At 37.2% G+C, this 25,493-nt stretch overlaps 2 protein-coding genes across 3 annotated transcripts; one reads left to right on the forward strand and one right to left on the reverse strand.

The window, feature by feature from the left end:
* Window positions 1–8,528: 8,528 nt before the first annotated feature.
* On the reverse strand, window positions 8,529–11,774 carry LOC138320717 (uncharacterized). Its single transcript, XM_069263888.1, has 5 exons — window positions 11,428–11,774; window positions 10,249–10,318; window positions 9,981–10,031; window positions 8,901–9,044; window positions 8,529–8,598 (listed from the first exon to the last, which is right to left on the reverse strand). Exons 1-5 carry the CDS (start codon window positions 11,599–11,601, stop codon window positions 8,549–8,551), a joined length of 489 nt encoding a protein of 162 aa, XP_069119989.1. The 5' UTR covers window positions 11,602–11,774; the 3' UTR covers window positions 8,529–8,548.
* Window positions 11,775–12,767: 993 nt separating this feature from the next.
* On the forward strand, window positions 12,768–25,299 carry LOC138320716 (nmrA-like family domain-containing protein 1). 2 transcript variants are annotated; one of them, XR_011208236.1, is made up of 5 exons: window positions 12,771–12,992; window positions 20,936–21,456; window positions 22,649–22,860; window positions 24,092–24,411; window positions 24,522–25,299. XR_011208236.1 is itself a non-coding variant. In XM_069263887.1 (4 exons), exons 2-4 carry the CDS (start codon window positions 20,940–20,942, stop codon window positions 24,347–24,349), a joined length of 987 nt encoding a protein of 328 aa, XP_069119988.1. In that variant the 5' UTR covers window positions 12,768–12,992; window positions 20,936–20,939; the 3' UTR covers window positions 24,350–25,299. The 2 variants fall into 2 exon arrangements, 1 of the variants encoding a protein (XP_069119988.1); XM_069263887.1 differs by having other exon boundaries at window positions 12,768–12,992; window positions 24,092–25,299.
* Window positions 25,300–25,493: the final 194 nt, after the last annotated feature.

Raw genomic sequence — 25,493 nt, forward strand, 5'->3', positions numbered from 1 at the left:
CCTCCCCATTTATTTCTTGGGTAGGGAGGAAGCTTACTGCTGGTAAAATACAGTAGTACATGTATATGGAAATGGATGTAGGTAACAACTGACATACACTGTATGTACACTGGTGTCTGGCCTACAATATGTCTTAGATAACTTTGTTCAAAGGTCAATGTTTTTTCACCAGTGTCAAGTAAAAATTTTATACACACATATATATATATATATGCAAGCAAAATCATGATCTATTGGAAATATTCATCATGCAAAATGCATCATGACAATTCATAGGATTTGTAGCTTTTCCCCTCTTTCTCTTAAACTTTAATGAGGATTTACAACCTGGTTTGGCCAAAGCTAATCTCCTACAGGGTCCTCAGGGAACTAAAAGTTGGATTGGAAGCAAGTTGTATCAGTCCTTGATTTAAAGGGCCACTACCTTTCCGAAACGGCTTTTAATTTTTAAAATAGGAATGTAAAACGAGATCAATAATTTTGTAGAGTCGCAGAAGTTATCAACTATACATTTACTAGCACACTTATCATCACTTCAGAAATGTTTAATCAGAATAAACAAAATGTTAATTTTCATAACGCGGGTCGTTTTATGTTTCCCGCCGTCGTCCTAAATGCCGCGCGGTAGTTGACTATCACTGCGCCAGACGGCAAAACAGCGAAATGAACTGTTATCGTACATTAGACAGAGAATCTTGCATATGTTTGGTGTTGTAACCACGTCTTAAGCCATCGATATATATATTTTCTTTTGTTATTAATGTTTTTAAGAAACCTATAAATTTTGCTCCGAAAAGGTAGTGGGCCTTTAAGGACATTTTACAGATACTAGACATCCATCAGTCGCTAGTGTGGTTCTACATTTGGAGGACCCTAGATAAATTATTGCATGATTCCATCCCTATTCCTTAACTAAAATGTTTCCATAGACACAGTAAAGATTTTAAGTTTTCAATAGGAACAGTACAGATGATAAGTTCTTCAAATCTGTAATTTTTGCCTTTGGAAAATTTAAAATTAAGGAAATTTCATCAGTTGAGGAAGGTTTGTGAAACTGAGAATTGGTTTTGTTTTATTGAACACAAATTTTGTCATAGTTTGTGGTCAGTTATGTTATAAAAAGAAATGTAGTTATACTGCGCATTGTTGTGATAGAACTTATGCATTACAGAGATCATTTATACATTACAAATGTAGTATCATTCACACAAATCATTTTTGTAATTTACATCAGACATTGTTCTGTGTTATTATGTTGGTCCTGTATAGGTGGTCAGGTCTGGGTATTATGTCCACATAATTGTACCAAGTCTGAGCAATGTTCCATAGATCTGTATCACTTGGATGTTTTGTACTGGCAAAGCAAAAAAAATGGAACTGCTGATAATGGTTAGAGGTTAAACCCTCTCTTATAGAATTATCAATTCCAATACATCAATTAATGTATTGTTCTGCAAGAAAATTCAAGGTACAGAGGTGTGTACAATTTGAAATACCATCAAAGAATGTCACCTTCTCAATCATTGTGAGTAACTTAGAAAGATTTGGATCCACTCTGAGGGAAATTTGTATGAAAATAGTTATAATACAGGCTATAAATGGAGTGATAAATGTGAAGACTGGCAGGTAATAGTGTGTAAAGGGAGAGATATGGGGAGTATAATGTTAGATCATCTTTATCATGGTTTAGTGTCCATATGTAACAGCCATTGTTAATGTTTCCCTCATTTCACCAATGTCTCAAGAGTATCACCGTTGTACTTACCACTTAGTAATACATTTCCCTCCCTCACAAATCTCTCAAAAGTCAACTACTCTATTACTTACTATTTATCATACATACTAAATCTCCCTCAATACTTAGTACTTACCACTAAATATCTCTTAATACTTAGTACTTACCACTAAATCTCCCTCAATACTTAGTACTTACCACTAAATCTCCCTTAATACTTAGTACTTACCACTAAATCTCCCTCAATACTTAGTACTTACCACTAAATTTCCCTTAATACTTAGTACTTACCTCTAAATCTCCCTTAATACTTAGTACTTACCTCTAAATCTCCCTTAATACTTAGTACTTACCACTAAATATCCCTTAATACTGAATACTTACCACTAAATCTCCCTCAATACTTAGTACTTACCACTAAATCTCCCTTAATACTTAGTACTTACCACTAAATCTTCCTTAATAGAATACTAAATCTTCCTTAATAGAATACTTAGTACTTACCACTAAATCTCCCTTAATACTTAGTACTTACCACTAAATCTCCCTTGATACTTAGTACTTACCTCGAAATCTCGCTTAATAGAATACTTAGTACTTACCACTAAATCTCCCTTAATACTAAGTACTTCCCATTAAAGAATACTTAGTACTAACCACTAAATCTCCCATTAAAGAATACTTAGTACTTACCACTAAATCTCCCTTAATACTAAGTACTTCCCATTAAAGAATACTTAGTACTTTCCACTAAATCTCCCATTAAAGAATACTTAGTACTTACCACTAAATCTCCCATTAAAGAATACTTAGTACTTGCATCTAAATCTCCCTCACAAGTCTTCCAGATATTTATTGCTTATTATTAATAACACATACTTACTGTATCTCCCTTCCCTCACAAATCGCTAGTAGGAAACTTGCAAACTAGATTCCCTTGCCTTACAATTCTCCCCCAGTTGGACACTCAAATAGTACTTATTATTGGTTATACATACTGTATCTCCCTCGCCTCACAGATCTCCCCCAGTAGAACACTCTAGTACTGTATCTGTTATACATACTGTATCTCCCTCACCTTACAGATCTCCCCCAGTAGAACACTCTAGTACTGTATCTGTTATACATACTGTATCTCCCTCGCCTCACAGATCTCCCCCAGTAGAACACTCTAGTACTTTATCTGTTATACATACAATTCATCCTCGCCTCACAGATCTCCCCCAGTAGAACACTCTAGTACTGTATCTGTTATACATACTGTATCTCCCTCGCCTCACAGATCTCCCCCAGTAGAACACTCTAGTACTGTATCTGTTATACATACCGTATCATCCTCGCCTCACAGATCTTCCCCAGTAGAACACACTAGTACTGTATCTGTTATACATACTGTATCTCCCTCACCTCACAGATCTCCTCCAGTAGAACACTCTAGTACTGTATCTGTTATACATACTGTATCTCCCTCACCTCACAGATCTCCTCCAGTAGAACACACTAGTACTGTATCTGTTATACATACTGTATCTCCCTCACCTTACAGATCTCCCCCAGTAGAACACTCAAGTACTGTATCTGTTATACATACTGTATCTCCCTCGCCTCACAGATCTCCCCCAGTAGAACACTCTAGTACTGTATCTGTTATACATACTGTATCTCCCTCACCTCACAGATCTCCCCCAGTAGAACACTCTAGTACTGTATCTGTTATACATACTGTATCTCCCTCACCTTACAGATCTCCCCCAGTAGAACACTCTAGTACTTTATCTGTTATACATACTGTATCTCCCTCGCCTCACAGATCTCCTCCAGTAGAACACACTAGTACTGTATCTGTTATACATACTGTATCTCCCTCGCCTCACAGATCTCCCCTAGTAGAACACTCTAGTACTGTATCTGTTATACATACTGTATCTCCCTCGCCTCACAGATCTCCCCCAGTAGAACACTCTAGTACTGTATCTGTTATACATACTGTATCTCCCTCGCCTCACAGATCTCCCCCAGTAGAACACTCTAGTACTGTATCTGTTATACATACTGTATCTCCCTCGCCTCACAGATCTCCCCCAGTAGAACACTCTAGTACTGTATCTGTTATACATACTGTATCTCCCTCACCTCACAGATCTCCTCCAGTAGAAAACTTACCACAATCCTTGTACAATACCTTCCCCAGACCTAAAGTACTTGTTGGGCCAGATACATCACTTCCCTTTATTTAACCTTTAGACCTGTTGGTGTGTAAGGATTGGAGTGATGGATGATAGTTTACAAGTGTTGTAGTATCTTTAGCTGGTTACAATTCCGTTACTACTACCAACAAGGATATCCTCTCCACAATACAGACCCATACATGATTAATTTACTTCCATGTATACAAATCAATATCAAAGCAAAACATCAGAAATGATTAATATGTCCTGATTAACCTTTTTAGGTCATCTGACCCGAAGGGTCAGGATGACCTATAGTCGTCATGTTTCGTCCGTCGTCGTCCGCCGTGCGCCGTCCGCCGTCCGCCGTGCGTTAACTTTTCACATTTTGAACTTCTTCTCAAGTTCTACCAGTGCGTTTTGGCTGAAACTTGCATGAAATGATCCTGCCATGGTCCCGACAAAGTGTTGTTATTTTTCGGGTCGATCCGAAATTCAAAATGGCCGCCACAGCCGCCATCTTGAAAACACATTTTGAACTTCTTCTCAAGTTCTACCGGTGCAATTAGGCTGAAACTTGCATGAAATGATCCTGACATGGTCCCGACAAAGTGTTGTTATTTTTCGGGTCGATCCGAAATCCAAGATGGCCGCCAAAGCCGCCATCTTGAAAGCACATTTTGAACTTCTTCTCAAGTTCTACCGGTGCGATTTGGCTGAAACTGGCATGAAATGATCCTGATATGGTCCCGACTAAGTGTTGTTATTTTTCGGGTCGATCCGTAATTCAAGATGGCCGCCACAGCCGCCATCTTGAAAATACATTTTGAACTTCTTCTCAAGTTCTACCAGTGCGTTTTGGCTGAAACTTGCATGAAATGATCCTGACATGGTCCCGACTAAGTGTTGTTATTTTTCGTGTCGATCCGAAATTCAAAATGGCCGCCAAAGCCGCCACCTTGAAAACACATTTTGAACTTCTTCTCAAGTTCTACCGGTGCGATTAGGCTGAAACTTGCATGAAATGATCCTGACATGGTCCCGACAAAGTGTTGTTATTTTTCGGGTCGATCCGAAATTCAAGATGGCCGCCACAACCGCCATCTTGAAAACACATTTTGAACTTCTTCTCAAGTTCTACCGGTGCGATTTGGCTGAAACTGGCATGAAATGATCCTGATATGGCCCGACAAAGTGTTCTTATTTTTCGGGTCGATCCGTAATCCAAGATAGCCGCCAAAGCCGTCATCTTGAAAATACATTTTGAACTTCTCAAGTTCTACCAGTGCGATTTGGCTGAAACTTGCATGAAATGATCCTGACATGGTCCTGACAAAGTGTTGTTATTTTTCGGGTCAATCGGAAAACCAAGATGGCCGCCACAGCCGCCATCTTTAAAACACATTTTGAACTTCTTCTCAAGTTGTGCGATTTGGCTGAAACTTGCATGAAATGATCCTGACATGGTCCCGACAAAGTGTTGTTACATCTCTTGTTGATCCCAAATCGAAGATGGCTACCATGACACTATATCTAATTAACTTCCTACATGTTAAGGCCCTTTGGCCTCTTGTTTGAAAGAAAATTTGTTGAAAGAAATTGAAAATGATCCTGACACGGTCCTGACAAAGTGACACCATATGAAATTAAATTTACTATTGCCAAGGTAGTCAGATGACCGTTAAGGCCCTTTGGGCCTCTTGTTCTCTGATAAAATAAAAACATATTTGGCTCTCCCTACAATAAACAGAGAAACCCTGTACTAGTTTGGTAATGATGATTAAACAAAATTCTATACATTTAGCTTGTTTACATACAAAAATAATTTACTAGATGCTCAACTTGAATTGTTTTCATACCAAGATATGTTGCTTATGTTATAGAAATAAAATCTATTATAAAAAAAGTTTGCAACAGATACCTCAAACCTTGGAACCACCTAGATTTACAAAATACAAAGAATACAGTGTATATAACTTTATAGTACTAATCTTCCTGACTGTGCCTTGAATTGTAATGCAATTCAAGTTTTAAAAAAGTGCTTTTAACTTGGTTTTGTTATATTTTTGTTTTTTGTTAAAATTCATCCCACTTTATTTTAATTGCACATTTTGTCAAAAGAATATTATACAGCTTTCATATTTGAAAAATAGTGGAAGTACTTGGTGATTTACAAGCTTTATTTATGGTGATATGATTGTTTGATTGTGAAGGGATTTTCACATGCTATGTTGCTTTTATCACAGTGTGACCAAAGATTTTAGAACCAGCATGATTGATCTCCCCTACAAAGTGATCTCCCCTACGCTCCGAACATCATTGATAAATGAATAAAGGTAACTTGTTGTGGATGTCAATAATCAACTACCAAAAAAATTGTCATGAAATTGATGTTAAATTAACAACTTTATGCTGCATTTAACCCTATAAGAAAATATAACTGATAACTATATTGATATCATAAGTTTGAACATATAAATTATAAACATTGGTTTAAGTATTAAAATAAAGTCCTTTTCATAGGGTGTTCACCAAGGAGAAGCAGTAACACATTAAATTTGATGATACTTGTGTATCTGTTTATCTGTAGATAATGTTATACTGGTATGCTGCCAGATGTTTATTTATTTATACAATGTTAATGAGTTACCAGTATTTATGCATATTAACCCTATGTAATTACGTAATGTAGTATGAACTTGTGCGTGTATTTACAAATATCCCAATGAATTTCTTTTCAAAAGTGTACATTTCGTTAATCATGTGTAAAGTATCAATAGGAGTGAATATTTAAAACCTTGTGTAATATTTGTGTACACTGTATTATGTTATTTATACCCATCCATAGACTGTGGTACTGTATATCTGTGTCAGTTTTACAATGTGTTAATGGTGCATAGGTTTGTTATGTTAAATCGCTGATGAACCCATTCTTTGTCAATGTGATATTTCTTCCTTCTCCTCTCTCTCTATCCATGTGTTGTGTGTCCTCATCACTCTCATCTTCTCATTATCACAGACACTAAGCTGTACCAAGACATACAGAAATAACATAAATAAAACTGTCAATACAGTAGAGTCTTATTGTCTGTTATACAATAAAACATGATCCTAACCACATCCTGGGAACAACCTAATGACTTTGTTATATGCATGCTAATATACACAAGGGTTTTATTTATTGGGACTGCAGTCCTTATTGGGTCAAGCATACCTTTAGGGGACAGTTAAAGGGACTGTGGTCCTTATTGGGTCAAATATGCCCTGAGGGGACAGTTTAAGGGACTGCAGTCCTTATTGGGTCAAGCATACCTTGAGGGGACAGTTTAAGGGACTGTCGTCCTTATTGGGTCAAATATGCCTTGAGGGGACAGTTAAAGGGACTGTCGTCCTTATTGGGTCAAATATGCCTTGAGGGGACAGTTTAAGGGACTGTCGTCCTTATTGGGTCAAATATGCCTTGAGGGGACAGTTTAAGGGACTGTCGTCCTTATTGGGTCAAATATGCCTTGAGGGGACAGTTTAAGGGACTGTCGTCCTTATTGGGTCAAATATGCCTTGAGGGGACAGTTTAAGGGACTGTCGTCCTTATTGGGTCAAATATGCCTTGAGGGGACAGTTAAAGGGACTGTGGTCCTTATTGGGTCAAATATGCTTTGAGGGGACAGTGAAGGGACTCTGGTCCTTAATTGGGTCAAGCATGCCTTGAGGGGACAGTTAAAGGGACTGCAGTCCTTATTGGGTCAAATATGCCTTGAGGAGACAGTTTAAGGGACTGCAGTCCTAATTGGGTCAAACATGCCTTAGGGTAAATTAATCCTTTAGGTACAATTAAAGGGACTGCAGTCCTTATTGGGTCAAACATGTCTTTAGGGGACGGTTAAAGGGACTGGGAGACCAGTGACATCAGCATCTAATGTGAATGTTACACAGATCACTTTGAATTGGTGATGAATATGGTGCAGAGTTGACCTAAAACCAAGGCTCTTAATGATACCTTTATAAAGGACAATTGACATGGATGAAAGATGTTCCATCTTAAGATGTAAGTGCTGCACAGGCGACCTTTGATCAATAAAATCGATGTTTGTGTTGAGGTCGACTTTCTGGCCTGAGAAGTCTGTATTTGCGTATATGACCTTTTGGTCAATGAAAATTGCATAGGTAATGAATGCTGTACATTTAATTTATTGTCCAATGACATAGGGAACTTTTGGACAATAAAAGTGACATTGGTATCTGCAATTGACCTTTTGGACAATAAAAGTGGCATTGGTATGCTGCAGTTGACCTGTGGGCAAATTAAATGTACATTGGCGGTGATTGCTGTACTGTTGATTTGGTCAATACAACCAGCATACCGGGTGGGTGTATTCATGTATGTTTCAGTTTACATTGACTGGTATATGCTTTTCAGATGACGTGTAGACTAGTAACATTGAGGAGTATGCTGCTCGCTGTTGACGTTATGGAGTTTTGGCTAACGTTAGTGCATACTCTTAGCATAGACTTCAAAAATAGAAATTAACAAATTTTATTTGTTTATTTGTTTACTTTGCCAGTTACTTTTCAGTCACAATTCTAATTTTGTATCGTTATAAACAAAAAAGAAAAAGAAACGTTAATTAAAGTTTGACATATTCGTTTATTCGTTGCTTTTGACCGGCGGGTATCTTGACAGAATCAGATTGGGAACTGAAACACAAAAATAAACTCCGTCATTATATTACATTTACTTATGGCTCCTGTTTCACACAGTGTATTTGGCGATATTAGAGATCTTTACATTTGCTACACCGACAGGAAAATGATTTTAGTCGGCAAGATACAGAAGATAAAACCTAGCAACATATAAAAAGACATGTATGCGGCAAACCAGTAAAGAATTCGATCATACTTAAAATACTGACGCAATGTACGGTGCTTTAATCATGGTCTCTAGCAATGTAGCTGTAATGACACACATATACGTTTCAAATTAATCAATCCGACCCTACCTATACCAGTGGCTGGACCGCCGGGCGGGGTGTGGCTGAACCGTGATGCTTTCGGGAAGTTGACGTCAGGTAATCGACCTGCTGGGTCGCGGTAGCTGACCCGGGATGTGGTGGTCTCCGTGTACACGACGGCCGGGGCCTTACCTGGAAGTAATCATGGACTACGTTATCGTCACACCATAATTGTCATGACAAAGAAAACTTTGAAGCAATCTATTCATTTCTCCAGTCTACAAAGATATTATATGTAGCATCCACTATATTTTCCTTATTATAAGTCGCGCCTGAATAAGCTGAAAAGACCCCTTTTTATAACCCCCATCCAACCCCCGTTTTTGTACACGTATAAACCGCACTAGAGTACAAGCCATGGTCAGTACTGACTGTAATCTGTCGGTAATTCGATAAAATGAAGATACATCTACAATAATGTAAAAATATAATTGTCTGTGAAGTGTATATGCAGATATTGAAATTTCCAATTCACAATTCTGAGTCAATGAAGTTCAATTACTGGTTAATTTCTTCACTTTGAAACAGTAAAATGTATCTGGAAAGATTGAACGAAATAGATACGCTTATTAATCAAATATACCGTATAGCATTTTATACTGCGTTAGACCAATGTACATGTATATGTACATGTATACATATGGTATGTTGTAATCATGTACAATGCATATATAGTACATTTTAATTTTGCGCATGAAAAGTATTAATATCATCAATTCACGATGATCGTTGTTAAGAAATGTTATTTTAATGTAAGACATTAGATCACTCGAAACAAAGTCTGCTCTAATAAGCCTAGGACGTTTTCCTCTGTCTGATAGCATAATGGAGCATGGTCGGTCTCCAATGTGTCGAATGGAAACATGCTTTATAATTAGTTACAATTCTACACATATCTGTGATAAAATTATCAATATTTGATACCTCGGTCACAACTATTATACGAAGACAACACGAATATACCATAGCCTTCCAAAACACACAGACATTCATGATCACTTACATAGCACACTGTCACCCTTACTAAATGACCGTATAGTTATGATAGGACATAAGTTTTCTATGTACCTAATTCGTTGACGTGTCGTATGAGAGGTCCACAGCTGAAGTTCACCCATCCTGGAATAGATCATACAAATCATATCAATAGATATAGTAATGTAGGCGGTAATCCAGTGTCCTAACAGTATCTAGATTTATACGAATTAAACTAGTCGAAAGATCTAGTAATCAACATTCAATTTAATTCATTTGTCAGTTTTGTTATAAGAAAATTATTCAATGATAGTCATAATTCAATATCACTTATCATTTATGTATCAAGTAAGGGACTTACTTAGGTGGTCGACCATGGATGGAATCCTCCGGGATATTTTGTTGAAATCGGGGTGCCAAATACCATACGACTAAAAAAGACACAGCAAATCATTATTTGTTAAAGATGCTCCACCGCCGACAGAGCATAAATGATATTCATTATTTGAACAATAATATGTGTTTAATCGTGTATATATATATATATATATGTCTAATCAACACAAAAAAATTGCCTTTAGTGCATACGAAATCAGTACATCATTCCATAAAGGATATAGTGCGACGGATTTTTTTCGGGATGCAAATAATCATTTTTGATATTTTTTACTTGAAGTAAAATTAGAAGCTCTAAATTTTCAACGATGGTAATGGTGTAAAGTAAGTAACTTTTGTAACTGAAGAAAAATACCAAATCGTCTGCTGCTGTTTTTGACAGTGAAAAAATACCATTTGTCAGCGGTGGAGCATCTTTAAACATTCTTTCAACCAAAGCATGCAACAAAGCAGCGGAAAGCCAAGTCCCCTTATACGTAATAAAGGACTAAAACGGTTACCGCATCACAAGGTAACATTTGGGTAGCACCGGTACCATTGAATACTAATTGGTTACTAATTTTAAGATTATAACAAACATCTTGGTGCCAACAAAATTGCACCGTTAAAATTATTGTTCGCTATACATACACTGAAATTCAACATCTTGTGTGATCCTTAACAGTGTAAACCACGAATTCGTTTAAAGGTCCACTATCTTTCCGAAACGGCTTTTAATTTTTAAAATGGGAAAGTAAAACGAGATCGATATTTTTGTATAGTCGCTAAAGTTATTAACTTACCGTTAATACTACACGTGTCATCACATTCTGAACAATTTGATTAAAATAAATAAAATGTTAATTTTCATAACGCGGGTCGTCTTATGTTTCCCGCCGTCGTCCTAAATACCGCGCGGTACTTGACTATCACTGCGCCAGACGGCAAAACAGCGAAATAACTCTCCACTGTTATCAAACATTACGCAGGAAATCTTGCATATGTTTGGTGTTGTAACCTCATCTTAGGCCATTGGTATATATTTTCTGATGTTATTAATGTTTTTAAGAAACCTTTATGTTTTCCTCCGGAAAGGTAGTGGGCCTTTAAAGTATGTTCGCTATAATCAAGTTTACTTTATATGTGATAACCTTGTTGAACGTACCGGCTTTTCCTGGCTAATTAGCTGGTATCGCAATCCCGGGGGGTGGGGATTCGCTACTCTTGTGGGAGACAGAATCCGTGGGAGATAGCGTGGTTTTGTTGTCTCGAACCCACCGTAGTCAGACAGGGTGGTACTGCGTGGTTTTCGGGTTCGCTTTGTGAAAACGTTTGCCATTTTCACAACAACGGATTGCAAAGACGGCTGTCGAATCCCGGGCTGCTGTTTCTAGTCCCAACCCAGCGGATATGCACCTATTCTACCAGTTCTTTACATCACTAGACATATGTTACAGGTATACATTTACATCAGCAGGTAACTATGTAACGTCATAGCTTTATGACGTCATAAAATAGCCGAGTACAGGGTATTGTGACGTCACAATTGACTATTAGCCTGAATATCTCTCAGTTTTTAACGTTAAGGTTAAAGAAACATTGGAATGGCTGTCTTTTTATTTCGCAAAAACTAGCATTATAACATTATAACATGATTGTAGTGACTACAGATCATACAATAGATAGTTAATCGGTTGTGTGAATGGGTTTGGTTCACTTGTCGATATTGATAGGTTAATGAATGACAACAGTATTGTTTAATAATTTTTAACATGGCAGAATAACGGAGATCTCAATTAAACAATACTTAAAGACAATCGTGAAATCGAATCAAAATGAGGACGATTTTAGAACATGTCGTCTTTTCAAGCGCAAAAACGAAAACGAACTTACGACTCAATCGTGATTTATCTTATGATTCGGGATAGATCCACAAGTCTTTGGTAAACGCGATGGTAAACTAAGGGGTGTTGTCTGTAAAAGGTTTTGTATCTTCACTTGCATAGAAAATTCAACAGAAGCATTTTGCAATGCACAGCAAAAATCCGTGGACATTTATTGGAATGAGATGAGAATATCAATTTTCTGTATAACTACATGAAGTTGTTTTTAATATAGATATTTTGACGTGATAATATTTGTCAGTCATGCTGAGATTAAATTTCTCATGTACTGTTAGTTAAGCATGCTGATATGTATGCCAACACTTTTAACCACTATACATACAGTACCAAGACAATTCGATTATTAAAGTGTGGCACAATACGTAATTTCAATTAACGGAGTATGGGGTAATTAACATTTTTAAAGAACTGTTTTTTTTCTGTTTCCTTTGTTTATTGTAAGGTAAATTCTGCCTTTTATGACTTTAAAACACTTGCCCTGACTTGCACTGTTATTTCCTCAGCTTACTACCGGTATCCAGTCTGTAATACATTCCCTGTACGTACGGAGATAGTCGGGTATATATCGATATAGGTATATAATTAGTTGTCCTTTTAAAGCTTAACGCCTGACAATCCGCTCAGTCACTAGAACCATATAGAGAGTCGTCGAGGTGTGTCCGGGCCTGAAAGTTTTATTGAACCAGTAGCTAAGGAATTAAGTTCTATTATCGCACATGCGCCCTGTATTACGTTGCCACATGGTACTAAGATCTACCTTGGATTAGCACAGGAACTAAACTATAGTGGAGTTGTCCATTATAATTGTTTGATTCATCTGAATCAGGTAAGAGTTTTATTTTACTTCTTAACTTTTAAAACATGAAAACATATAAAGTATATATCTTGTCTCTATATATACATGTATTGTAAATGATAAGTCAGTTTTGTTTATGTTTCGATGAAAGGTTCGAGACAAACATAATACACGACGTATCGTATTATCAGGGGACGCAATGTAAACTATAAAATATTATACAATATGTCGGCATCTGTGTCAGCTAATTATAACTGCCCTGTTTCTAATACTAAATAATTCCCACGTTTGATATTATAAAAATAGTGTGATTTACAGCGAGATATGCCATTCATGATTAACTACGTATGGCCTATAACATTACATTAACACTATAACACCTGTTATCGATTACTAATCGATACAGATCGCCGATCACTGATACCCCATACCGTGTACATATCATCGTCCATTCATCACACTAACAATTACCGTAAAAGATTTCCTTCTGTGTACAACATGTACTAAATGTTAGATCTTACGTTGATACATTAATGTCACAAAGGGATTAGGCACGGATTGTCCTAATAACTTACATTGTAAACGGCCTTCTCTTACAATATAAGTTTGACGCTGTTTTGAAATTTTGTTAAACCATTTGTTAAATGTTCATGTATAACTTCAAAGACATACATGTATTAAGCATTGAATTGCATTCAGCTGGCAATTATAAGATTATTATGTCAACTGGACAGCGGTAAATTCAACACGAAGAGCGCCAATGCTGTCCCTTTGGCATTCATAGTCCTATCATTGCCAACTGATTATATCTTGATACTTATTTCTACACTTGATAAAGATTGTTAGATAAAATCCCAAGATATTTTGCATCCAAAATGAATAAACAATTCATATTGTAACCAATGGAACGATCACTGACACGACAATGTTGACGTCACAATGATAATGACGTCAAGATAAGCAGATGGCAGTTCATAACTGTTGAACATCAACCAATTGCGTTTGGTAAAGTTACATAGTGGAGTTATAGTGAAAATGATCCCGATGCACGACGTCCTGGGATCGTAACAAACTCAATAGCCCTGTATTCTATTCTGTCTATTGCTCTTTATGAATACTTTCTATGCTGATAAGTAGACAATATGATAGAAAACGATGCCAGAGTTTCTTTACTTTAAAGCTGGTCTTTATTCGCACGACTTCATATCCCTTTAAACTCTTTGTTTTATACACATTTTCGTTAATACCAGGTCAAATCTTTACAACCGTCTGTATAACTTTCCACATAGCGCATTCAGTCAATCAAATCCATTGAATGGCTGAGTTCATTGGGGGACGACTTCATTGTTAACAATGATAGAGTTGTGTGTCGGTTGATATAGTGACGCGCATTGTTAATTGGGATAGATATACATGTCAGTAGTTTACTAGATATGTGATGGATATTATAGTTGACCATTCACCACAACGTGAATTAATTTCGGCTTGTAAATGGCGACTGACAAAATTAACAACATATATATTTACACGACATGCATGTATAAGGTTTTTAATTTTTGTTTAATAAAACCTGGACGTTATGACGTTTCATTATCAATAAGCGGTACTTTCGTGATTCGTAATTTATGGGTAATATAATGCCGTTTTATAAAAGATTGATTTATAACTCAGGGTGGGGGTATCAATATGCTAACCATACTATAGATTTTTTTATGGCCGTGGGGAGGGAGGGGGTAGGGGTGTACTAACTTCGGTTTATGAAAAATACGTTTGAAAATGGTCGATGAGGGTAGGTACATGTCGGTATTTAAAACTAACATTGGTTTTGGGTTTATGTTGTTCTGTACGGAATTAACCGATTTATACGATCTACGTGGAGTTATAGATAAGACGATGACAGTAAATGTACAGTCTTTAGTGGACGAGAATTTGACAAGATTAATACCAAACTCATAACACTCAAGCACCCCGGAATCCGGCGTTTCCATATATATCTCTACTAAGACAAATATTGATGTATAAATTGGCACCTTGTCCAGATCGCCTCCCCGGTTATTAATACAAGATTTGTCTATAATATTTACTGCACAAATCTGATCCTACCTGATTAAATAACACACATCTATATATCTCTAGTTATTTAAACAGTGAATGTCTTCCTATCAGTACTCCAGGTACGCCTTGTCTTATTGATAAAGAAACGATATCATATAGCTTGCCCTGTAATCGATTCCGCTGTGTCGGGGTCATGTTCAAGCTTTCCTGCAGATCTATCAAGTTTTAATGGTATTCTTAATTGAAATACCATCGATTTTCATTGTATTGTCTGTTTATGGATGCACGGATATAATGCATCACTTTCAAAGAAATTAAAACTTGGTATATTCTGAATACCGAACGGGATGGAGCGTAATGAATCTAGGCGTCACTTGGAAAGGAACAATCTTTATAACAGGAATATATCGGTAATGGGGTTTGGTTTGTTGAAGTTATAACTTTAATGAACTAAAACTTGAGTGATTCATTTTTTAACTTTAAACGAAATATAACGATAATGACTGACGATAGCAATTTGATTTTGAATAATAAATATCGTTCCCTTGGATATTAGGTATACCTGTATAGACATTCAGACTAGAAGTGATATGGACGGAACATTGATTTTGGCCATGACAAGTAATATTGATATCAATCAATTCACCTCTTTACCTCAGTAAAGTTTACTCAACTTTGATATAGAAATATGTACATAGAAATTATCAAATGTCAGTTAGAAAACTCTGCTGATGTTATTGTCTTGGCACTGAAAACATAATGGGAAAAATTGTAACGATATCACTACAGGTACAACATAAGGATTGGTCAAGGCCTAGGTCTTTTCTACAAAAATGATTACTCATGTTCTGTCGTAGACCACCTTTATCAGACACCCAGATATGAGGAGACTATCCAAACTATCACACAGACATCAAGCTAACGACACTTGGTTGATTTTTTCACACCACCACTTTAATTGAGGTAACGTTCCCATCGTCCTGTTTGAATGTCCTTTAAATGTCCACAGGACAATAACTAACCGACTCATTCTACCTTTCTACCAGATAACATTATTCTTATACTAAACTGACTTTGGACTTCAGGGATTGTTTTATATAAGTTTCTGAAAAACTAGTAACATTAACAGTCTGAAAGGTGTGATACTAAATTTTCGCCGTTTTGGCTCTTGGAAAGCATTTCAAAATTGCTGACAATTCTAACAGGCCGAATGACATGTATTACATGTTCCTGTATGTACATGACGATTGCACGAAACTATTCTCCACGACAATGGATGGCTATGGAGCAGGCTCCAATCGTGATGTATCCCGTTAGACATCATTGTTGTATCCTATATAGAAAGCCGAGGACTTTACTAAAGAAAAAAACATGATTCCGTAACTGCCATTGCAACATTGTAAATTGTGTTACAATACGTGTATTATACCCAGGATTTCTGACTTCTCTTTACCGACATAATGTTACACCAAAACCTTATAGCTAAGCCAAAAACAAGGGGTAATCAAACAAGGTGTCTAAAGTCTCTGTGGACAGTAGAAATAGGTGTAAAACTGTTACTCATTGATCTTAGGTTCCCTTTATATTGAGAATGGTACACAGGTATATACGCGTCGTATATTGTTTCTTTGTGTTTCCATACACGAATCGCCTCCGAAAACTTGGGTCAGAGCTAATCGTAGACACGAAAAATACCGCTACATATCATATATAGAATTACCTGTTTGATCACCATCCTTTAAAAACACTTTAAATCAAGCACGTTTGTTATGTCGTAGTAAGAGGTCTTTTCCCACAAAAACATTTTTGAACATTAAAACTTTAGGAACTTACTAATGTCCCCAAATACAGAATCACATAGATCGTGAATGAAATACAGTTTATATACCGGTACATTTGGAAGCACCATTGTCAACTCTATAGACCATTTAAAGAGGTTTTAGTGCCTTGATAAACGAGAGCTAATCCACTCTCAACTTGGTGTATACATACATCATGTAGAGTATGATTTTAACGATATTTAACTCTTAAAACTCCCAAAATGATCCATGGACACTCTGGAAACTTCAAGTATAGATTCCTTTGGTGATGAGCACCACTTACGGTCTTCTTAGGCCATGGGCTAGGAGGGTCCCACATGCACCCCCCCCCCCCCCCCAAACCTCCGAACCAATATTTTTCTGAACCCTTATGACCCACTGATCACAAATCAAAGTGTTAACATTGCATAAGTTGGGATGAACTTCCGGTTATGACGTCATCAAGATGGCCGCCATCCCGAATTTCACTAAAAATTGAAAAATAGTCATAACATTAACATTTTTCAACCGAAGTAGACAAATGAGGTATCAAAATGACCACAATAGAACAACAAATACATATCAGGACCAAAACATCCAATATATGTAGTGATTTCTACGTAGGAAATGAAAAAATCGGATTTAAAGCTCAAAAATGGTGATTTTTCAGCAAATTTTTCATATTTTGTTTGACACAGCAACAATGTTTCTCAACAGCAATCTATTATTTCTAATAAGTTTTTTGACCACTTGTCAATCAGTTTAAGCAACAAAAACAACCAAAACCAATGTTAACATCGTATAAGTTCCGGTTATGACGTCATCAAGATGGCCACCATCTCGAATTTCACTGAAAAATGAAAAATAGTCATAACATTGACATTTTTCAACTGTAGTAGACAAATGAGGTATCAAAATGACCACAATAGAACAACAAATACATGTCATGACCAAATAATCCAATATATGTAGTGATTTGAACGCAGGAAATGAAAAAAAAAATTAAGCTCAAAAATGGTAATTTTTTAGCATTTTTTCATATTTGGCTTGACGCAGCAAAATTGTTTCCCAACAACAAATTATTATTCACAATCAGTTTTTTGACCTCTTATCAATCGGTTAAAACAACAACAACAAAAATATATAGAAATACAAAAGAGAATTGTTATACCATCATTTGGTTTACAAAACATAACCGGATGCTGCATATGATTGTTATTTTTTCCAAACCGCAAACACTACAGTTTCCTGGTGTCTTGGAATTTCCTGAATATAACATTGGCTATTGACGATTTATATCTTAACAAATTCGAATTTAAAGTTGGCTGAATATCTAAGTGGGACTTCAAAATAATCCATTTTCATGTTCGAAATTTTGTAGCTAGTAGCCTCTTAAACTGAATTATTACAGCAAAACGCCAACTAATAGCTATAGGGTATCAAATTAAAGTTCCGTAAATACCATGACACTTTTCGAAACATATTGTGTCTTTTAGAATGAGCACATCCATTGTTTATTTCCTGTGCATAACGTAAGGAAATATAAGATGGTTACTACGGTGTCACATATTTCTTTCACTAGTTCTTAATGATAATCATTTTCGTTGTGCGTGCTTTCTCGCCAGAGTGTCGTCTTCGACCTCGGTGACCTGATGTGACATTGCATTACCGGGTTACCATCGTGGTTCTAACTTGCAACTGTCCATGGTCAGAGTTAAGATCAGAAACATCGGCTTCAGGGATGTGGGAGCTCTTCCTGTTTCCAACCTAGTTTCACCTAGATTCACATATCGTATATGATGTTCCAGACTTCCCAGGCATAATGGAAAAGACACCAGATCAACATTCTGCAGAGGGTTGAGTTGGTTCTCCTTAATTCGTATGAAGCACAATTCCTCATTCTTGTGAACCTCAGTGACCATAGGTAGCACAGGTGGATTCTTTGAGGTCATAAATGAGGTCTGCAGTGAAGTTTCACTCTTTGCCAAGTCTGGAAAGCACTTTAGAGAACTTTTTACTAGAGAGTCTTCAATGGTCTCTTTGCGCATACACCAGATGTGCACCTTCTAGGGGGTAAGGAAAAGTCAGACCAATGAAAAACATTTAACATTTATGCCCTCATTAATGACCTCGATGATATCACCTGTGCCATTTATGGTTGCACGAGGGTCCACAAGATTGATGAATAGTACTTCATACGAATTATGGAGTTATGTGCTAAGGAGAACCTATTCCACAATTGGAAGAATGTGCATCTGGTGTAATTTCCATTATGCCGGAGAAGTCTGAAACAGCATATACGTACGATATGTTAAAATCTGAAAGAGATCCCACATCCCTGAACATGTTGTTCCCGATATGAACTCTGGCCATGGATTGGTCATAAAAGGCTAGAACAACACTGGTAATGCAGTGTCACATGAGCTCATCGACATCGAAGACGTCGATCTGGCTTTCGACGAATTGGATACTGATATCTCGAGTACTCTGATTCGGACTGCATGTACCAGCTACCAGATATGCCGAGTCTCTTCAGTGGATAGGTCAGTGAGGCGAGAAAGCACGCACAATGATAATGGTTATCATTGAGAACCAGTGAAGGACATATTAGTGACATTGTAGTAACCATCTGACATTTTGCTTATGCTATGCATAGCAAATAAACAATGAATGTGCTCATTTTCAAAGACACAAACGCTTTGGGAACTGTTAATGATATTAACGGAAACACAGGCTTAGCTTAGGTTACATTTGTTACGCTATCAGTAGGTGTTGTGTTATATTTGAGACGCTGCTAATCTACAAAATTGAGGGTATAACAATGATTCTTTTTTTGCAATTCTATATATTTTTGTTTTTGTTTTTTGTTTTTACTGATTGATAGGAGTTTAAAATAACTGATTACGAGTAATAATTTGTTGTTGGGAAACATTTCTGCTGCGTCAAGCCAAGTATGGAAAATTTGCTGAAAAATCACCATTTTTGAGCTTAAAAGCTTATTTTTTATTTCTTTCGTACAAATCATTACACATATTGGATTATTTGGTCCTGATATGTATTTGTCGTTCTATTGTGGTCATTTTGATACCACATTTGTCTAATTTAGTTTAAAAATATCAGTGTAATGACTATTCTTCATTTTTTTAGTGAAATTCGAGATGGTGGCCATCTTGATGACGTCAAAACCGGAACCTATACAATGTTAACATTTGTTTTTATTGTTGTTGTTGTTTAAACTGATTGATAAGTGGTCAAAAAACTTATTAGAAATAATAGATTGATGTTGGGAAACATTTTTGCTGCGTCAAACAAAATATGAAAAATTTGCTGAAAAATCACAATTTTTGAGCTTTAAATCCGATTTTTTCATTTCCTACGTAGAAATCACTACATATATTGGATATTTTGGTCCTGATATGTATTTGTTGTTCTATTGTGGTCATTTTGATACCACATTTGTCTAATTTAGTTTAAAAATATCAGTGTAATGACTATTCTTCATTTTTTAGTGAAATTCGAGATGGTGGCCATCTTGATGACGTCAAAACCGGAACCTATACAATGTTAACATTTGTTTTTATTGTTGTTGTTGTTTAAACTGATTGATAAGTGGTCAAAAAACTTATTAGAAATAATAGATTGATGTTGGGAAACATTTTTGCTGCGTCAAACAAAATATGAAAAATTTGCTGAAAAATCACAATTTTTGAGCTTTAAATCCGATTTTTTCATTTCCTACGTAGAAATCACTACATATATTGGATATTTTGGTCCTGATATGTATTTGTTGTTCTATTGTGGTCATTTTGATACCTCATTTGTCTACTTCGGTTAAAAAATGTTAATGTTATGACTATTTTTCAATTTTGAGTGAAATTCGAGATGGCGGCCATCTTGATGACGTCATAACCGGAAGTTCATCCCAACTTATGCAATGTTAACATTTTGATTTGTGATCAGTGGGTCATAAGGGTTCAGAAAAATATTGGTTCGGAGGTTTGGGGGGTGCATGTGGGACCCTCCTAGCCCATGACCTATCTGCTTGTTCAAAAATAAATGTTCGAGTTAACCGAATACTCCAGTTTACATGTATTTAAGTCGTACGTTTATCTGTTTCAGAGCCATGTCGAAAGTGTATGTGGTACTGGGAGTTGACTCGGCTGTAGGGGCAGCTGTAGCCTTCTACCTGTCCAAAGTAGCAACAGTGAAAGGCGTTCCTCTTGGGAGTCCTAGAGGGAAAGGGGAGGTAGACCCTCCGCCGGGAGTGGCAGTACATCGATGTGCACCACATGATGTTGGTTCTATGGAACATATCTTAAGAGGATGTGATGGTTGTTTTGTATTTACGCTATCCGACTTTAGGAACGACCCCAGTAGTTTTATGGTGACCGAGGTAGAATACGGGAGGACAATAGCCACTGCCAGTAATAAGGCACGTGTTCCCCACGTGATCTACTGTACAGAGCCTCACACGGGCGATATACAGGGAATCGGTGCTCGTCACATGATCGCGAAAGCCGAGACGGAACAATGTTTCAGAGTGGCTGACGTCCCCCTCACCCTCATCACCCTCCCCCGGAGGTACGAGGATACTCTCGACTACATGGCACCGGAAAAGGTCGGCAGAGATTTCGTCTTCGGTAAGCCAAAAGCGTAAATGGTCGGCAGGGATTTCGTGTTAGGTACAATAAAAGCGTAAATGGTCGGCAGGGATTTCGTGTTGGGTACAACCAAAGCGTAAATGGTCGGCAGGGATTTCGTGTTCGGTACGTCAAAAGCGTAAATGGTCGGCAGAGATTTCGTGTTCGGTAAGTCAAAAGCGTAAATGGTCGACAGGGATTTCGTGTACGGAAAGTCATAAGCATAAATGGTCGGAAGGGATGTGTTCGGTACAACAAAAGCGTAAATGGTCGGCAGGGATTTCGTGTTCGGTACGTCAAAAGCGTAAATGGTCGGCAGGGATTTCGTGTTCTGTAAGTCAAAAGCGTAAATAGTCGGCAGGGATTTTGTGTACGGAAAGTCATAAGCGTAAATGGTTGACAGAGATTTCGTGTACGGAAAGTCATCAGCATAAATGGTCGCCTGGGATTTTGTGTACGGAAAGTCATAAGCATAAATGGTCGACAGGGATTTTGTGTTCGGTAAGTCAAAAGCATAAATGGTCGGCAGGGATTTCGTGTACGGAAAGTCATAAGCGTAAATGTTCGACAGAGATTTCGTGTACGGAAAGTCATAAGCGTAAATGGTCGGCTGGGATTTCGTGTACGGAAAGTCATAAGCGTAAATGGTCGGAATGGATTGATTTCGTGTTCGGTAAGTCAAAAGCGTAAATGGTCGGCAGGAATTTCGTGTACGGAAAGTCATAAGCATAAATGGTCGGCAGGGATTTCGTGTTTAGTAAGTCAAAAGCGTAAATGGTCGACAGGGATTTCGTGTACGGTCGTATACGGATTGTCATAAGCGTAAATGGTCGACAGGGATTTCGTGTACGGAAAGTCATAAGCGTAAATGGTCGACAGGGATTTCGTGTACGAGAAGTCATAAGCGTAAATGGTCGACAGGGATTTCTAGTTCGTAATGTCATCAGCATAAATTATCGTAAAAGTTTTCGTGTTCGGAAAGCCATCAGGGCAGGGATTTCGTGTTCAGTAAGTCACCAGCATCGTCAAGGATTTCTTGTTTGACGTAAAATTTCATGTTGTTTCTAAGGTCTACGTTTCATAAAAGGAGTACCTGTAATTGTTGCGCCGACTGAATTCAACTCATAGAGGCGCTGAAACAAATGACTCTTTCTTGTTTAATGTAATTTTACACATTTTGTCTTTATTTCAGAACTCCCGATGGACACCGAAATTCCCCTGAACATGATCAGCGTCCTGGATTTAGGGCCCATTATAGAGAAAATCTTCAATGACAGGGCCAAATTCACGGACAAACGTGGGAACCGTGGTCCGATTAGTCTGTGTGGCAGTAAGGTATCCCGCCAGACGTTCGCTCAGTGTTTCTCCTATAACATAAACGCTCTCAAGTTCTTCGACAAACCCGTAAGTAAAATGATTATCAAATAGTATGTTAGGGGCTACATAACCAAGGAATTTCAATGAACATGAGTTTTACCAAACACAGCGTTCTGCTAAACGCACACGTCCCTACTATAAGAGAAGGGAAATGACCACAGGGACCTGGCACGAAAATTTTTAACCAAACAGTATACATATATATATTTATTACATAATTTGTTTACACCAATCTATATATGAAGAAATATAATATTTTCAACTATTACACCGACCGTTCAATAAAACCTTGTTATATTGCACGGTTCGAAGTTATATTGCACGCTTCCATGGAAACGTTATATTGCACGGTTCGAAATGTTATATTGCACGGCTTTAGGAACACCTCGCTGTTGTTGTCTAGTTTTGTAGAAAACTTCCGAGGAATTGCGAGTAACAGTGAGTTACGTTATTATGACGTCACAAAGGTTCACGCTTAATTTCGCGCTGGATTTATAGATCTCGAATCAAGCACGTCATGTAGACGTTTACTGTACCGAGTAAAGGACGGACACGATGAATGTATTAGATCAAAAGGCTGCAAGCAGGTCTAATAATGTGAAAACAGACAATAAGACATCCAAACCGGAGTTACAACGTGACGTACGTAGGCTATACGTCAATCTTCAATAGGATATTAAGGTTTTTTCCGTACGATACGGTGTTGTGATTTTGTTAAGTGATTGTCGTATTCGTTTTATAAAAAAAAATATTCAACTGAAAAACTGGTGATTATGTAATAAAACAAATATTCCATGGTTACTGTGCCCTAGTTCATAATATTTACCCCTCGGTGATGGTAATCAACAAATGTTATATTGCACTCGACCTTTGGCCTCGTGCAATTTAACATTTGTTGATTACCATCACCTCGGGTTAAATATTATGAACTAGAGCACAATAAGCCATGAAATATTTGTATAATATATTATAGTATCATAGATACAATGATATGTATATATGTATACAGTTAGTTTTAAAAAATCGTGCCAGGTCCCTGTGGAAATGACGAAGAATCGTGTCTTGGACACGGGAAACGTAAACGCCCTCATATGTGATTTTGCATCGCCGTAAATCATGTCTTAGAAACCTCAATTTTAAATGTTTCTTGGAAATTGATAGTGCATATATATATTATGCCTCGACTTAAAACTTCGATTTTTGTTTACATTGATGTTAATTTCCAATATGGTATAGAATGTTATGGGTTTGATTCCAGGTAACACACGCAGCCTACCGCCAAGCCTCCCACACACACCCATGGAAGGAGGACTACGCAAACATGTTTCTATTCTTAATGCGCACGCGCTGGGATCATATGTACAGTGACAAAATAACGCGTGAGCTCAACCCCGATACCAGGTACTTTGAGGAATGGGTACAAGCAAACGCCCATGGACTTTATACAGTATTTACTGAGGTTAAACCCGAGGATAGACTTCGCTGGTGGTTTAATCAGATTTACAAAATGAAGTAGGTCATCATGGCAACAGGAATACATAACAGTAAGACAATAACTTTCTAGGAAGGAGCAAGGACGTATATGAGAAGGATAAGTCACACTGAGTTTTGGGCAAAGACAGCGCAGGCGCTTTTGTGTTTGTGCACTGACCGTGACTCACTTATAAATCCTTGGAAGGAGTAAGGAGGACATTTACAGACCATTCAAAGTCAAGTCACCAAGCAGTACTGTTTAAAATCTGAAAAATGTGATACATCTACATGTAGCTCGGGTTATTCGTAATAGCATTGGTTTCTACACACGTTTGTACAAGACCGACAACTATACAGGAATCAATTGATATTTTATAGAGATGATACAATACTACTCAGTGATAGAAACTATATCCTGGATACCACATGTTAAAATTATTCTCTTACTGTAGCAAATTCTGTGGAATCTTGGAATCATTTTGCATACCTGGAAGGTACCAAAATTCGGACAGCTACCGAGTTTTTTCTGGCGCAATGCGAACGGTAACATTGGTGTCGTCACTTTAAATGTTATTACATCTCAAGTGTAATGTCAGTATATTAACGCGGATTGCTGTCGGAAATTTTAAAATGCATAGAGGTCATGTCAGACGAATTTGTCTACGAAGGTTTGGGTCTTAGCAAATTAGCGCCGTAAATGATACGGGCATAGGATTTCCAGTGAGATCTCGTGTAAAGCCAGTGCAGAATAGGACACTTATGAAAGAGTTTTATGGACCCAAGTCATCATTATGTCATCATTTGATTTCAGTTTGTTATCTTGTGTTATATCAATGGAAGTAGGAATGATCACTCCCATTTCATAATTGATTTGCTTCTTTCTCAGCGTCAATGTTAGTCTACAATCGTACTAAAGACTTTGCATACCAGTATTATGTTTTAATGTATAAATTTTATACTATACACGGGTACAGAAATAAAAACTTAACAGAAGCCTTCGAGTTGTTTTGGTATTTAAGTTGATGTCTTTAATGTGCCCTGTGGAAACAATTCCAATGGTAAATAGAAATACTATCTAGAAAATCACTTACCACAGGCACATAACGTTGTGAAAAAAGACACCAATCACGTAAATACGTCTAGTAAATAATACTGCCGTTACAATTGTATGTCAATGCAAATCAGTT

This window comes from Argopecten irradians, chromosome 4 (genome assembly GCF_041381155.1).
Source record: "Argopecten irradians isolate NY chromosome 4, Ai_NY, whole genome shotgun sequence".
Classification (NCBI taxonomy): Eukaryota; Metazoa; Mollusca; class Bivalvia; order Pectinida; family Pectinidae; genus Argopecten; species Argopecten irradians.

What these genes read in the sequence shown, in the direction of transcription:
- LOC138320716 (XM_069263887.1), top strand. Translation starts at nt 20,940, where the DNA reads ATGTCGAAAGTGTATGTGGTACTGGGAGTTGACTCGGCTGTAGGGGCA. An exon ending in CGGCAGAGATTTCGTCTTCG is followed by an intron (nt 21,457 to 22,648) that starts GTAAGCCAAAAG and finishes TCTTTATTTCAG; the next exon opens with AACTCCCGATGGACACCGAA. An exon ending in TCAAGTTCTTCGACAAACCC is followed by an intron (nt 22,861 to 24,091) that starts GTAAGTAAAATG and finishes GTTTGATTCCAG; the next exon opens with GTAACACACGCAGCCTACCG.
- LOC138320717 (XM_069263888.1), bottom strand. Translation starts at nt 11,601, where the DNA reads ATGGCAAACGTTTTCACAAAGCGAACCCGAAAACCACGCAGTACCACC. An exon ending in ATCCATGGTCGACCACCTAA is followed by an intron (nt 10,032 to 10,248) that starts GTAAGTCCCTTA and finishes GATCTATTCCAG; the next exon opens with GATGGGTGAACTTCAGCTGT. An exon ending in CGGTCCAGCCACTGGTATAG is followed by an intron (nt 8,599 to 8,900) that starts GTAGGGTCGGAT and finishes TTTGTGTTTCAG; the next exon opens with TTCCCAATCTGATTCTGTCA.